We start from the raw sequence: 16,313 nt of genomic DNA, 5'->3' as shown, positions 1-16,313 counted from the left end.
CTCCTTCCCTCCATCCTGACCTGTCCCCATCCCACCCCCCATGCTCTCCCACTGATCTGCTCTACCATTATCAAGTTAGCTGTGACTGACAGGCAGACCAGCAGTGAAGGATCTGGGTATCATAGTGGACCCCCAGCTAAACATGAACCAGTGACTTAATCTCTGGAGAATAAAAATAAAAAAGCAGACCAAGAGGCGCTGGGTTGGATAAACTGTTCTGGTCCCATTAGGTCATCTTATCATATTCAGAGACTGAGGGCCATGATGGATGGAGGGAGTGGCTGAGGGGACACTCAGAGATGCTGGATGGACGATAAGCGTTTATGAGAACTGAGATGAGAACCTGAAGATGAGAAGGCCAATTTAATAATAGTCTTTAAGCCTTTAGACTGGTTATATGTGGAGACCAGTTGTTCTCCATCTTTTTTGAGAACAGAAAGGGAGGAGATGAAGTTTGGTTACAGAGAGAGGGAGTCTGGGTAGATTAGAGAGGACTGCCAGGCAGGAGGGTAACTCGCCTCAGAAGGACTGACTGGCAGCTTGTGCGTCTTCATCCTGGGCTTTCTCCGATGTGTCGGAGAGTCTGCCGCCCCCTCAGATTTCTGCTTGGAGCAGAGAGCATCTTGGGTGGGGGCGGGAGGATGGCTAGGATGACCTTGTGTCCTGTCCATTTCAGGGCTGTGATTTGCTTGCTGTCCTTGACCCCATGCCGCCCATCACAAGCCTCTCCTACACTCCTGCTCACTCCAGGGGCAGACCCTCTGGTCTTTGGACACTGCGCTAGGGGCCCCTGGGACGTACGAGAAAGAGGCAGACACCCAGTTGGGGGCCCCCCAGCTTTCTCCTAGGGGTATCTTTATTCCTCAGTGCTCCTGACCTGATTTGCCCCTACGACCTGGTATGAGCCTTTTCAAGAATGCAAGAAACCAGACCCCTGGATTCTCCATCCAACTTAAGCCACTGGTCCCACCCTGCCATGGTCAAGAAACTGAGAAGTCCCTTGGGGAGCATCTGTGGAGAGCTTGTTGACTTCCTCTGTTTTTCCAGCTGGCTGATCTCTTTTTTTCTTTCTCTCCACTGTCCCGCTGCCCTTTCCTGTTCCTTTTAGGCATGGAACACCTGGAGAACGGGCCGAGCGTGTCCGTGGACTATAACACCTCCGACCCTCTCATCCGCTGGGATTCGTATGACAACTTCAATGGCCCTCGGGATGACGGCATGGAGGGTAGGTGGAACCCCTGGCTTCCAGCCCCTCTCCATTCCGCATAGCCCCTGCTCACATGGCCTCCGCTCTCTTGGTTGGCTGCGACACTATACTAGTTCCAAGAGGAGGCAGAGGACAAGTCCAGGGCATCTGGAGAGCTCACAGTTCAGTGGGGGAAGATAAGACACAACATGAATGTGTTAAATAATGAACTCAGAGCCAGAGAATGCAGCCAAGCAGCCACACGAGGGTGTGCCATTGGTGCCGAACGGGCCCCACGGACAGGGAGGGCTTTGAGATTGGTGGCGGAGGGATTCTTGAGAGCTGGAGAGGTCTGGGAGGGCTCCTTGGAGGAGGTTGCGTTGAGTGACACTTCACATACCCGCCAGTGCTGCAAACAGAATTGGTTAGATTTCTGTTAAACCTGCTGCTGCGTTTCTCCAGGCTTGCCGCCTGAGTTCTCTGGGGTCAGAGCGCTAGGAATGTAGACACAGCATCTAGGGCCCACAAACTTTCATCACCGGCCAACGAAAACGTTTGAGAGCTGGAAACAAACTGATAGGCTCCAAAGTTTGAAAAGAAAACTGCAGAATGGAAATTAATCCATGTTGAATTTAGCTACAAAACCTAACATTATGTCAGGTGGTCTGCTGCGACTCAGTTCAACTCTCGAGAGTTATGGATGGATTATATTTATTTACGTGCTTCATTGGAATATGTGTGGTGGGGCGCAGGGCAGGGTCTCTGAGAGGGAGCCTCCCGGGAGTCCAGGAACTCTCGAGACGCCCTGTATGGGGTTTGGCCACAGGCTTATCTCCCTGCTTTGGTCCTGGGTACGGCATGTGGGAGCAGGGGGGACCTCAGGACCATCGGCCCATCCCCATTAGTTGGGGTGATGGACCCCCTCAAAGGAGGGGGCTCCTGACTCCTCCCTCCATGCCCAGGATGTGTCCTTTCAAGGACACCAGTGTCCAACCTCTGGGCTTCTCCTTGCAGCCGAGGCTGGCCCTGGGGTGAGGCGGCGCCGTCCCGGGGACCCTGGGCCACATGGCAGAGCCAGGTGCCCTCTCCTGCCTCCTGCCTCCCTCTCCAAGGTTTTGGGTTTGCCGAGTCCAGCCTGGACGACCTTCAGACTTTTTCTGCGCAAAGATTCTCCCTCTGACCTTGGAGTGTCAAGAATGAGCGTGGATTTCAGAGCGCAGGGGACGAGGGGCGAAAGTTTAGGGCGCTCCATGGGAGCTTGTTGTTTATGGGCAACGCTGCAAGTTGAAGGCTTGTTCTCAGCTACCTTCGGTCCTGCCCGGGGCCAGGGCCCTCCCACTGCCCCATCTGCTTGTGCTGAGCAGCTGAGGAGGAGGCCGAGGGTGAGATGAAGCAGTCCCGAGGTACCAGAGGCTGCCAGCCTAATTGTTCATCAGGCTGGGGATGTTTGCATTTTTAACAAGAACACTTGGCAATTTGAAGGAATTATCAATGTCTCCCCATCTCTCCCTCATGTGGAATCAATGCGATGGTAAATGTAAAAACACTTGGTAGACGATAAAGTGCCAAGCCAAGAAAAGGTACAGTAATTAAGGGGCAGGAGGGGCTGCGGAAGGACGGGGCATGGGACGTGGTCGGCTGTAGGGGGAGGAGGGAGCAGATGATGGAGCAGGAGGGGACAGAACAGCGAGGGGCAGGGAAGGGAGGAAGGGGAGACCATGGGGGCTCTGGACTATTCTCCTGCCCCCTGTCCCCACCTCTCTCCTCCGATCCGCTCCCCCAGGCAGGAGATGGAGCCAGAGGGACATTCTCGTCGGTTAAAGGTCAGCTGGTCCTGCAGGGACAGGCGGGCTCCTGTCTGGAGGCTGAGCCGCTGGCCCTGTGCCTGAAGGGTGGGAAGGGAGGGTAGGGGGAGCAGCTCACGGCCCTGTGTCCTCTCGCCTGCCTGGGGCCTGGAGCCCAGCAGTGCTGTGGTTACCGGGGCAGACCCCGCCTGTCCCATGGTGTGTTCCCTGCTGCCGCCAGGCTGCCTCCCCCAGGACAGGAAAGCAAGCCGAGACCAGCCCTGGGGCAAGAGCTGTCATCACTCTCCCCATCCTGCTTCTCTTCTTGACTGGGGGCACTTCTGGAAGGTTCTAGATTCTGAGGCCCAGAGGTAGAAGAATTTTCTTCTGGTCAAGAGAGGGAAGCAGGAGGTTTGTGTCTGTCTCCTTAGTTGTGGGCAAGTCCCTGTGCCTCAGTTTCCCCATGTGCTAGCTGCAGTAAGGGCACCTAACCCCCAGTACCACGGGTGGTTAGGAGATGGCTCAAGCTGGAGCCTGGGAGGGGGCTTGGGCATCCCTGGAGTGGTCCTAGGGCTGGGGGACGGCCTTGGGGGGTGATGTGGTGTCCCAGGGGCTCTGCCTGCTCTCCGGGGACGTCCTGGACCAGGAGAGGCAAGCTGACCGGAGGGCAGTGGTCTAGTGGGTGAGGCTGTGTGCCTCCCAGCCCAATGGCCTGGTCCTGAGCCCAGCTCTCTGCTCTGTAGCTTTACGCCTGGGCTGTTATTTCGTGGGCCTGTGGTCTTAGTTTCCTCATCTACACTTGGGACGGTAACAGTACCCATGTCCCTGGGCTGTCGTAGCAGTTTTCACAGGAGGCAGTTGGTATAGGGGTTAAGAATGTGGCCTCTGGAGCCAAACTACCCGGTTCAGATCCTTTGACGAGAAGCCCTCTTCCTGGGGCCTCGGTTTACTCAGCTATAACCTGGGGGTTCAGCCAACAGATCATTTGGGGCCCCTTTTGGGGAGCAGCAGCCATGGAGGGGCTGCCTGTTTTGTTTCCTCGCGAGTCTCTGATGCGTCCGTAGTGGCTGTGGGGGCATCTCAGAGGTCTGCAGACAGGGCCGAGGGAGAGGGCCCCTGGCCTTGGGAGCCAGCTCCGGCTTTGCCACGCCGTCCATGCTGCAGGCACTTTACAGTGGCTGTCTCGTCTAACCTCACAGCCACTCTGTGAGGCAGGCACTATTGTGATGCCCGGAGATGGAGACCAGGCACAGAGGGGGAAGGTAACCTGCCCAAGGCTGCCTGGCTAGTAAAGAGCAAATCTGGGTGTGGAACCCCAGCGCTAACCCCTGGGCAGTCCTGGGTTGGCTGACATCCCCAGGGGCCTCTCCTGGGCATCTGATCTTGTGGCAATCTCTTGGTCCCCCCGAGCTTGGGTGAGTGTCTGCCCTTTTGTCCCTGACCTCTCACTGATGGACAGACCGGATCACCCTTGTCTTGTCCCTCAGATAGGGCTGAGGGAGGGGCTAGGTGCGGTGGTGCACCGGGCGTGGTACCCGGAGACGGTGGCCCTGCCCCGCAAGAAGGTCCCCGTGGGACTTCAGTGCAGGGAACTGCTAGGACACATCCCTTGATGTCCCTCCGCCCCCTGGAGGGTGTGGGGCTGCTCCCTCGGGAATGCCTCTGCTGAGGGGCTGGCCTCTCAAACTAGGTAGAGGGTAGTGTGTCCAAGGTGAGATGGGACCATTTCTGGAAGCACCCACCAGGGGAGGGGAGAGGAGAGGCCAGGCCAGTCCCTCTGGAGCCCACTGGGCGCCTCGGAGGGAGGGTGGGGGCACTGAGCCAGGCACTCGGGAGCAGAGATCATCTCTGACCTGGGCCCCACTCACCCCCTCCCTGCAGTGAGGGTGCTCAGTGCTGGGGTCAGAGCTCCTGCTCCCCCAGGAAGCCCTCCAGGAGACCCTGACTTCACCCTCCTGTCAGGAGCTGCTCTGTGGAACCCCTTCCTCGCTGCCTGCATCCCAGCCCCCCTGAGTCCAGATTCAGGTTTCGGGGGTGCAGCCTTGTGGCGCTCCACTTTCTTCCGCTCCCTCAGGATGCTGCCGACCCATCTGGGCAGCTAAACGAAGGAGAAAAATCCATATGGGGACTTTTGTTCTCTGTAGGCCGACCTCCCAGGTAGGGGTGGCCTGGGCCCATCATAGAGCCCATCTGATGCCCTCCCACCACAATGAGGAAACTGAGGCTGGAGAGGGAGGGGGACTGGCCAGAGGGGAGGAAATCCTCGCGTGTGGGACCACCTTTGCACCATCTCGGCTCAGGCTGTGCCAGTGACCACACGCAAGTGTGGGAGGTCGCTGTCTCACCCGGGTCAGGACCTGAGAGGCGGAGTGGACATGTGAACCCAGGGATCTGACCCCGCCTTGCTTCGCGCCTCCCTGGGAGGTCTGCAGATTCACCCGCCCCACACCCTGAATTCAGGTGGCTCCTCACCCTCAAATGACAGGACGCCCCCTGCCACACAGGGCAGCCCTGGTCCTGTTGGATGGGTCCAGGAAACAGAACCAGAAATAGGGGCAACAGGGAGAGTGGCCTCTGTGCAGTGACCATGGTGCCTGGGGAACGCTGTGGCTCCCCTTGCTTAGACTGGAAGGATGGGGAAGTGATGAAAGGCGAAAAGTCAAGTGGAAGCTTCATATCAAGAACTTACTGCCCAGAGAAGGTTCCAGGCCTTGGGACAGGTGGCCGGGGAGCAGCAGAGCACCTGCCATCTTGGGGACCCCTCCTTTGGGAGCAGTACCCTGTGGTGAACCCCGTGGCCTGGGGTCTTAGTCTGCTGGCGCGGCCACAACAAAATGCCACGCCTGGGTGGCTTAAACAAGACATTTCTTTTCTCGCGGCTCCAGGAGCCCGAAGTCTGAGGTCAGGCTGTCGAAAGGCTTGCGTCTCTAAGGTCTCTCTCTGGCTGGTAGACGGCCGTCTTCTTGCTGTGTCTTCACGTGGTCCTCCTGCTGTGTGTCTGTGTTTTCATCTCTTCTTCTTGTGAGGACACCAGGCAGGTTGGGTTAGGGCCCACCTGTGTGACCTCATTGTAATGTGTTTACCTCTTGAAAGGCCGTGTCTCCAGAGAGTCACATCTGAGGTCCTGGGGGTTAGGACTTCCACAAACGAACTTTAGGGAGCACACGGTACAGAGTGTAACACCTGGGAAGGAGTTTTCTGGGCTGCCTGTGGTCCTGAGTGGGAGGGACAGGAAGGCCCCGGGGGGTGGAGGGGAGGGTTGCCTGGTCCCCCATCAGCCGCCTCCTCGGGCCGTGTCTGTCTTTCTCCAGTCTGGTCTGAAGCCTGCCAGCTCAGCGCTCTGGCTGACACCATGTTTCACAGTCTCCAGAAGCCCCATTAGCTTTTTGGCCTGAGTTCTGAAGCCCCGTGCCCGGCTCCCAGCTCCCCGTGGTGGGAGCGGGGCTGGTTTTTTGCCTATGCTGCAGAGAGCCGTCTCCAGATTCCTCCAGAGTGTTCCAGGGCAGGCCTTCTCGGAAGCAAGTCCCAGACCAAGGGATGGGGGTGTCTTCCGCCTCCGAGAAGCCTGGAGGTCAACCAGGGCTGAGCTCCCTTGCTGCCCACCCGTCAGCTCCCACCCTTCTCGGATCTCCTTGGATGTTGAGTTGTTGAGTTTCTCGTGACTTAAAGAGAGGATTGGAAACTAAGGGCGGGTGCTGGGTAAGGGCACAAGATTGCTTGGGGCCAAGAGACGGAGTGAGGGGAGAAGTGCCCCACCGGAGTGGCGAGGGGGCTGGTAGCCACCTTGCTTCTGGGTGTCTCCTCCTGCGTGGTGCCCCTCAGACCTTCTTGTGTTTCTGTGGGCAGTCCCACCAGAGCCAGGGGCTGGTGACAGGGGGCTTGATTGTGTGCCCACGCTTCTCAGCCTCGGGATGTGTGAGCAGAGGCCTTCGCTTCCTCAGGGTGGGGCTTCCAGCCCTGCAGGGCACCCGCCCGCCTCGAGTGCATTGGGCCTCGCTGGGGAACGCCTTCCCGACGGCAGCCAGGAGTCCCTGTCTGTGGTGACTTGGGGAGCTGGCTTGTCCGAAGGTTCTCCGACTTTTCTGAGAGAGAGGAAGGAGGGAGGGAGAGGGACCCAGCAAACAGGCAGAGAGAAGGAGAGAGGAGCAGGTGCTCATGGAGAGACGGACACACAGACCTGGACAGACATGGGCCTCGGAGGTGGGAGATTTGGGTTCTGGTAACTCCTTTCCTTTAGATCCTCCTTGTTTCTGGTCAGATAAGGAGGTTGGAGTAGTGCTTTGTTCCGTTTCTTTGAGCTCAGTCATCATTTCTTCTGGTGACTTTGAGGAGCTGGGACGGGCCTGCCCGGCTTCCCTCCAAGGCCTTCCCGCTCAGGAGCTTGGAGTGGGGGCAGCGTGGCTCTGTGGTTGTGTCCATCAGGAGGGGCTTGGTTAAGCTGGGTGACAAACAGCCCCAAATGCTCAGTGGCCTAACCCACAAAAAGCATGTTTCTTGTCCGTGCTGCGTGTCCGGTGTGGGTTGGCAGGGGTCTCTCTTCTTAGTTGCTCTGGGTGCTGCTGGCGTCATCTCGTAGACTTGCACACTGCTTCTGCCTGGAAGGACACACTTTCCTTCTGCTTGCGTTTCATTGGCCAAAACAAGTCACACACCTGTACCTAACTTCAGAGCGGGCAGTTGGAGCTGAGCATGGAAGATGGAAAGCTGACTCAATGTTGAGCAGACTGATGTCTGCTAAAGGGAGTAAGGCTGTGGGATCTAGAGTCAGAACGTCAGGTTCCGGGCTCTGTGGTTTGTTTCCACGTTCCTTGGTCAAGTCACTTTGCCTCTGAGAGCCAGGTGCTTTATCTGTGAGATGGGCACAATAACTACCTTCCTCATGGGGTGGGGTTAAGATCCAGCGAGGTCACGTGTGTGAGAGGTGAGCATAGCGTGCCTGGTCTGTACTGTGCTGGCAATCATACATGCCTGTTGTTACTATTATTGAAGTGCTGGGGGAGAGAAGACAGAGGTGGGATTTGAAGGTGTACGCGCCCTCTCTTCTTGAGAAAACGCCCTCAGGTCCCTGGCCCCTCTGCTCTGCTGTCTACAGCTGGCTCTGTTCTGGGGCCTCCACTCTCAGGAGGCAGGAGACTTACCTTTGAGACCGACTTGCTGTGACCTTGGAAAAGTTACTTTCCCTCTCTGGCTCTCGGTTTCCGTTATCAGTGAATTGAGGAGGATGGTTTCCCAAGGGGACTTCCAGGTCTAAAACCCTAACCCCTCACAACGAAATGAGGTTGACAATGACGATGGCTAGGTGATAGCTGGCCTTGTCTGCCTACCCTGGGCCGGGCGTGACTATGCGCTCTCTTGGTCACTGCTCCCCAAACGCCTAGGTGGCTACTGTTTTGTAACTATTATTGTAGTTTGTAACTATTGTTAGAACTACAAGCAGAACTTGTGGGCTGTGGTCAGAGGGCCACTTGATTTTATCTACCCGCCCTTTAAGTCTGTCCTCTGCTTCCCCTGCCCCGAGCGACATGAGGGCGAGGCCTGTGCCTTTTCTAGTCACTCCCAGTAACAGAGGACCCTCAGTCGGTGATCAGGGCTCCCGAGCCGGGGACCTTGGTCCTTCATCAGTTACGTCTTCCCCCTTGTCAGCTCCTGCCTGGCCGCCGGCTGTGTGTGTGGGAGGAAGATGGGGGTTGGGTAGGTTTGCTCTCTGTTTTCCTGACTGTGGGAAGAGAGGAAAGGGGGGAAGGCCCTGAGCCTTCTGGCCTGCCCGGCACCCTGGCGCTGTGTGAGACAGGCACTGGTGATACGATTTCTGAGCTCTTTGTTGGTGGAAGATTCTGGAGGCATCGAATGCCAACTGTTTTCTCTCCTGCAGCTCTTTCGTGGGTGTTTTGGAGACCCCCCCCACCCCAGCCCCCATAAATCTCTCACTCATTGTCTCCTTCAGGTGGGTGACTGCACCTCCGTCAGATGCTTACGTCCCTTCCTCGGCCCAGGTATCCTTCACTCGCTCCCTCAGCCTCCTGCTGCGGAGGTTGGCTCAGCCCTCCAGGGGGCCCCCTTGGATAGGGTCTGGGCAGCCCCAGCCGGCACGCTCTCCCCTCGGTCCACGGTGGCCCTTACACGCTCTTGGCCTCAGCAAAGCCTGGGATGGAGGTGGCTGAGGCAGCCCCTCTCTCTGTTCCCGGACCGGCCTCTCACCCTTCAGACTTCCAGGCCTGAGCCGGGCCCCGTCCCTCGTGTTCTCCGTGCTCCAGCAGACTCACGGAGAGGAGGGGGAGCCCCTAGCAGGTGGCGCTGCAGCCCCACAGCATCTCTCCAGGACTCTCTCAGAGTCTCCAGCAGCGGTGCACTCCCCTGATGTGGGGGGCGGTGCACAGCGCCCGCTCTCTTTAAAAAACTAAACAGCCAATGTTATGTATATATATGTAACAGCTAACATAAGAGCTAATGTTATATATGTTTCTATATATTTAAAAATAGTTTAAAAATTTAACAGCTAATATTATTTAATGTTGACATATATAAAAATTTAACAGATAATGTTACAGTGACATAATTTAACGCCGTAACTTCACCTGTTTAAAGTGTACAATTCGGTGGGTTTAGTGTGTTTAGGGTCATACACAGTCACCACGATGGAATTTTAGAGCGTTTTCATCACCCCACATCATTAGCCGTCACCCCCCCATCTCGGCCCTGCCCCCCATCTCCCCCCCAGCCTGCATTGGCTTTCTGTCTCCATAGACTTGTCTCTTCTGGATATTTCATGCAGAGGGAGTCATACAGTGTGTGGCTTTGGGTGGCTGCCTTCTACTTAGCAAAATGTTTTCAGGGCTCATCCCTGTGTCTGTACTGTGTTCATTTTTATTGCTGAATAACATTCCACTGTATGGCCAGACCGTATTTGTTTATAGAGACATGAGTTGATGAATACGTGCGTTGTGTCCACATTTGGGATGTTATCAAGAGCACTGCTATGGACGCTGACGTACACATCTTTTCACTTTGCTTGAGTAGACACCTAGGGGTGCAATTGCTGGGTCACACCGTAACTCCGTTTGAGCTCTTTTGGGGACGTACCAGGCTGATTTCCAAAGCGGCTGCACTCTCTTACGCTCCTCCCAGCCGATGTGTGAGGTTCCAGTTTCTCCACGGCCTCGCCAACACTGTTGTGATGTGTCTTTGGGGTTCCAGCCATCCTAGTGGGCATGAAGCATCTCACTGTCATTTTGATTTGCATTTCCCTAAGAACTGATGATGTTGAACATCTTTTCAGGTGCTAATTGGCTATTATATATCCTTTTTTAGAGAAATGTCTATTTACGTCCTTTGCACATTTTTTATATCAGGTTTTTTGCGTTTTATTACTGAGTTATAAGAGCTCCTTACATATTCTGGAAATAGGTTCCTTAACAGATACACGATTTGTAAATATTTTCTCCCATTCTGTGGGTTGTCTCTTCACTTTCTTGACGTTGGCCATCTTTTCTGCCAGCCCTGTGTGGTGACCTCCTGCCTGACTTCTGGAATGTGGCATTCACTTTCCTGGGGCCCCTGTCGCAGTGGAGACCCAAATACGTCCATATTAATGTCTGGTTACAACTGCTGTCCCCATTTCATAGATGAGGAAACTGAGGCCACAACAGGGCGGTCAGAGCCTTGTCCAAGATAATATCCTGAGTAAACGGGGGCAGGACTCCAGTTTGGGGGGTCGGAGCTGGAGTCAGGGGTCCCCACTGCTTCTGTCACTTTACCTTCTCCATCTAAAAGATCCTTCAGCTGTGGCCTGGAGCACTTCAGGCTGCTTGGTCTGAGCTCTTTCCAGCCCCAAAACTGGTGCCTGGCCTGGCCCGGAAAGCCGCTGCACAGAGATGGAGGCCGGGTTTCAGGTCCCTGGGGGGCAGGCAGCACAGAGCCCACGAGTTCTGCCTCCCGCTGCTCAGCCACCCACACAGCCCTGTGTCCCTTCGTCTCCAGGGCCAGGCAGGATGAGGGAGGGTGGCAGAGGGCAACCCTCTGGGCTGGGAGCGAGGCGGTTAGGCAGTGTGGAACACAGCCCCCGGGCTCCCCTGGGACGGCGCCTGTGCACCATGGTGGATGTGTGCCCCTGACAGTCTCCCAGGTCTGACATTCTTGCTTTCTGCACTGTTGGGTACGATGTGAGGGGAACCGGCAGGAGAGGTGAGCGCAGGATTGCAGGCGGTCCCAAATAATTCATGCAGAGGCCCAGGGGTCCTAGAGTGGTGCATCTGCCCTTGTCTCTGAGCAGAGGGCTTCAGGGGGCGATTTTCTAAGTGTGGGTGCTGAGAACCTGGGATTCAGTGCCAAACTGACTTTCGTTGGGAAATCCTGACCTGGCTGCCGTGGAGGGCAGCCCTTCTGGTTGCATCAAGGTGGGGCCGGCGAGGGCAGGAAGGGAGAAGTTCAAAGCTGCTACTGGAAGCTTCAGCTTCTGTCCCTGTTCTGTCACATCATATAGGACAAAGGGTGCAGACTACAGCAGGAGGGGTTTGAGTGAGCTCCCTGGGAGAACTTCCCGACTGTGAGAGGGGGGCCCAGCTGTGGAGTGAGGCTGGGTCCCTGACTTCTTGGCTCCCCTGGGCAGAGATGCTGAGGAACAGTAGAGATGGTCTCTGTGTGGGGTGATCTGCATAGGAATGGTGACAGGGGCAGCATGGCATGGCTTCTTGAGGAGGATCTGGGGACCTTTGTCTCCCCCAAGAGGGGAGTCCTCTCCTGACCTCCTGGAACAATCAGTGTGGAGAATTCACATGCAAGGTCAGCTTGACCTTGTGGGTAGAGAAGATGACACCACTGACCCAGCATCTCCCGGCCACCTGCTCAGCGCTGTTCCTCATCAGGCAAGGCAGGGTGGGGCGGGGCTTGTCCCAGTGCCCTCGGACCTCCAGCTGGCCCTGCTCTGCCAGGCAGCTGGCAGGCCTGGGTAGTGGTGTCTGCCCATGGAACATTCAGTAAGCCGACACCCTCCCGCGTGAATGTGCCTTTGGTCCTCCGTAATCTCTGCCATCGGGGAGGTGGGAGGCCGGAGCCGTCCTCAGAGGGGACGCGGAGCTCTTGGCCAGCGGCCTGCGCGGCACGCCTGCCCTCGTGCTGTGCTCGAATGTCAGGCTCCAGGGAGGGAAGAGCAGAGCAGCCCCGTTCGCTCCCTCCTCTCCTGCTGGACCCGTGGACAAGTGCCAGTTAGCTAAACCCGGCAAGACCCCAGATACCGACCCTAACCACGTCCAAGAGAAGAAATTCAAGCTCTCAGCAATCAAGAATTTTTTCTTACCCAACCAAGGCTGCTTTTGACCCTTCATCCCCTCTCTCCCTTCCTTCCCTCTCTCCTTTCTTTCCCGAAAGACTTACAGATCACCCATGAGGTGGGGGGCACCGAGCTGGCCCTCACTGTGCCCTGGAGTTGCCTGCAGTGGGGCCGGGGAGGGGGTGCGGCGAGATCCACAAGTGCACCATCCACCGCCCCCCACAGCCACCTGGAGAAGGTCTCGGCTAAGGGCCGAGGCTCCTCAGGGGAGAAGCTTCTGGGGTTGGGGGGGTGGTCAGAGGGGGCTGGCTTTGCCACGGGCTGCATTTGTACCCCGCCTGGGATGGTAGAGGGCATTGAAAGCAGAATTGCTTTCCAGATCTGAAGGCGGCATCACGACGTCTCTCCGGGTCTAGAAAGCAGAGGGAGAGAGAAGCCGCCAGATGGGGACGGCTGGCCCCCTGTGTTGGGGTGTGGCTGTGGGGGGAATGCTGGAGAAGGCGGCGTACGGGTGAGGGAGTGCCCGGAGCCACATACGCGGGGTCCAGGAGAGGAGAGTGAACCAGTGGACTAAGAGAAAAGACGATACCTGGAACCCTGTGGTGGATGAGGCCCTGGAGCCCGGACTGGTTGCCCGTTAGCGGTGGTGGGGTGACCGCGCTCAAGGGAGCGAGGCCGCTGGCTGGTGCTTCTCCTCCCCTCGCCCGTGCAGACTTCCAGCCCGAGGCGGCAGGTCCACCTGCCCCAGCTCTGTGGGCATGCGTGGTTCCCAGGATGGACCTCCTTCCCCTCAGACTGCACGTCCTCTGGCCTCCCGCTTCAGCCCCCAGCATCCAGCCCTTGGTGGTGAGGGTTGTCTTTCTGGATTATTCCGGATTATTCCTTGCTGGACCTTTTTGGGCCCCGGGCGCTCCTCCCTGCCTTGAGAGGCTGTGCCAGTCGGCCCGGCCTGGCTCGCAGGTGCGAGCTGAGGCTGGTTTGCTCTTTGGCAAAGGTTAACCCGTTCACCAAGTGTGCGGGCTTTCGGCCCATCCCTCCGTCAGCCCTCAGAGGCAGCATCCTCCTCGCAGCTCCTCTGTGTCTAGCCATTCCTCCTGCCTGCCGGCCGGTGTGCTTCCACAGGACACAGAGCCCCTCCCTCCTGGTCCGCTCGCCCAGTCCCTGCTTCCTGTCCAGTGGACAGTTCTGAGGCCATTTATGGGAAAAGGTTTGAACGGATCTGGGATCCGGAGAAGGCTCAGTCCTTCCTCCTTCCATGGTTCTCCTCCCAGCTGCCATGGGTGATTCATCCCTGTGACTCTCTCTCTTTCTTCTCTGTGCCCCTTTCCCTGGCAGGAGACCTGCTAAAATCCTGCTCAGGTCACGGAGCTCACACCCTCAGGACGGGGCAGTCTCCACGGAGGTTAAGAGGGACAGTGTCTTAGGGTGGCCTGAGACAGGACAGAACCCACATCCTTGGGAGGCCGTGGAGGCGCCGTGGTGGCTGAGAGCGTGGGCTCGGGACTCGGGCTGCCTAGGGTCGAGCCCGCCCTGTCTCTTGCCTCCTCTTGACCTTGGGCAAGTGGCGTAGCCTTTCCAAGCCTCAGTCTCTCTTGTGAAATGGGCAGGATCGGACCTCTCCTGTGGGGCTGCGGCTTGCATGAGGTCATCTGTGGGTGCTTGGCTCTACCTGTCCACCGTGAGCCATCGGTAACGTGAGCTGTCACTGCTGCTGCTCCCCGACCCGGGCACTGCTTTATCAAATGCTTCCCCGAGTGTCAGTCAGCTCCCTTTCATCCTCCAGGTGCTGACCTGAACTTTGAACCTGGGCCCCCGGCTGGCGGCCAGTGTTCTCCTGCCGCGCTGAGCAGGTGTGTGTCTGGCCCTTTTCCTGGCATCATCCCAGTGCCAGGCTCCATCCCCAGTGTGAGCTGCTCCCTCTGCTCAGGGCTGGGGGTTTGCCGAGGTGCCCAGATCGTCAGGGGCAGAGCAGGCCGATCTCCCAGGGTCTTAAGGTCCAGGGGTCCTGCCTCCCTGGCGCCGGCCGTCGGTGACAGCCAGGCTGTGGGTGTGGTGACTCCTGGACAGGGAGCTGTGCTTTCTCCTCCATTTGAGAAAACATATCAGGATGCAGGAGAGTAAGGACGACATGAGTACAGGTGCAACCTTGAATCTGCTCTACTGAAGAAGAAAAAAGAAAAACCATTTGCGTTCTGTGGCACATGGACTGTTGTCGGTCACATTCACGAATTCATTCAGCATGTATTTATGGAGTGCCTCCCATGTGCCAGTCACTGTTCTCCATGCTGAGAGCGTAACAGTGAACAAACAGCATCCTTTCCTTGTCGTGATTATATGTTAGTGGAAGGAGACAGATAAAAACATTACAGGCGTAAGAAGTGAATGAGAGAGCGTGTTAGAAGGCAGTAAATACCCTGGAAAAACATAGAGCAGAGTAAGGGAGATTGGCGGAGGGTGGAGTGGAGTAGTGAGATTTTTTAAAAAGTTGGTCAGCCTAGGCTTCACTGAGAAGGGGACAGATGAGCAAAGAATTGAAGGAGGTAAGGGAGTCAGCCAAGCAAACATCTGAGGAAGAGCATTGCAGGCAGAGCAAACAGCACATGCAAAGGTCCTGAGGCAGGAGCCCACTTGAAATGTTTGGGAAGCAGCAAAGGGGCCAGTGTGACTGCAGTGGAGGTTGTAATAGGAGATGGGGTGAGAGCTAACAGGGACCTGATCGCTTAGGATCTGGTAGTCCCTGTGAGGATTTGGCTCAGACCCCGAGCTTTTTCGTCTAATAACATATTGTGGAGATCTTCCTGTAAGAGCATGTAAGGAGCCATCTCATTTTTTTCAGCTGCATAATGTCCCACCATACACATGTACTGTGTTTTATTTCACTGCATTTACGTAACAGGAACATTCAGGTTGTTGCCAATCTTTTGCTGTTTTCAGAAATGCTGCAGTGGATAACCTTGTCTGTCCACCGTTTTCATCTGGACGAGTCTATCTCTAGGATGGATTTCCAGAAGTGGAGTTGCTGGGTGGGAGAATATGTGCACAATAATTTTGATAGTGCCAAGTTGCCTCCGTGAAGGTTGTATTAATTGACACTCCCAGCCAGCAGCTTGGTTAGGGGCCCAGAGGAAAGGCGACCTCTCCCTCTGTATACACCCTCCCTGTGTGACATACTATTAGATGCCTGTTATTTCCTTTAAGCCTCATGACTCCTGTGAGCTGAGTATTCTTGTTCCTCTTTCACAGATAAGGAAACAGGCACAGAGAGGCTAAGTAACCTACCCATGTTTACACCGCCAGGTAGATGTAGAGCTGGGATTCTGATGCCCACCGTCCCTCACCCTGGCTCCATGAGGTCAGGAGTCTGAGGAGCCCTGCCTCTCTGCCCCATGCAAGGGGGCATGTGGACCCCGCAGCCTGGGGTTTGAGACCCTGAGGATAAGGGTCCGAGTTAAAATGGAAAGCCTGCCTGCCTAGCTCTGCCCACTGCTGCGTCTGCCTCCTGGAGACCCTTGCAGGCCACCGCAGGGTGGGAAGAGGCCCGCCCCAGGGAACTGGAGCCACATTGGCTGAGCTGACCAGCCTGGCCTCGCCCTCTGTCCCCTCCCATGGTGACACCTGGGAGGCTGCGATCTAGTTAATTCTGCTCCAGGCAGGAGCTCCCGCTGCCGTCTGCCGGGTCAGCTTGCTTCGGAGATTGGGTTTCGGCATTTCGCTGATGAAAATAAATGAGCCTGTTTACTGCCCTGCGAGGCCCTCGGAGCCTCTGCAGCCCGCCTGTATTTCCAGACTTCCTGTAAGTCCCTGTTCTGTCCTAGCCCCCAGGGGCTCTGCGGCTGCTGCACAAATAACCTTGGACGAGCTCGGAGCCTGGGGCGCTCCAGGCAGGACCAGGCAGGAGTGGAGAATCAGGCCCACAGAGTCCACGGGCTCTGGGATCCGGACACTGCCTGGCTGAGCGTCTTCTGAGTTGGATCCTTGTGCATCAAGAGCTGGCTGGAGTCCAGGGCTCAGCTAGTTGTACTCTCCCATTGCACAGAGGTGTAAACTGAGGCCCATCTAGGCTCAGTCCTTAGTACTC

At 56.6% G+C, this 16,313-nt stretch overlaps 1 protein-coding gene across 46 annotated transcripts in view; it reads left to right on the top strand.

Annotated features, from left to right (window-relative positions):
• The window catches only part of TNS1 (tensin 1), a 206,656-nt gene that overhangs the window by 128,979 nt on the left and 61,364 nt on the right, over positions 1 to 16,313 (top strand). For all 46 annotated transcript variants that reach the window (XR_011540158.1, XM_070619869.1, XM_070619854.1 and 43 more), the window contains one exon: positions 1,109 to 1,225. Coding sequence is in view for 45 of the 46 variants with exons in the window: in XM_070619869.1 (XP_070475970.1) it covers positions 1,109 to 1,225 (117 nt within the window). In the remaining variant the exon portion in view is untranslated. The remainder of the gene's footprint in view (positions 1 to 1,108; positions 1,226 to 16,313) is intronic.

This window comes from Equus przewalskii, chromosome 5 (assembly GCF_037783145.1).
Source record: "Equus przewalskii isolate Varuska chromosome 5, EquPr2, whole genome shotgun sequence".
NCBI lineage: Eukaryota > Metazoa > Chordata > Mammalia > Perissodactyla > Equidae > Equus > Equus przewalskii.
This window is presented reverse-complemented; position numbering and strand designations above follow the sequence as displayed.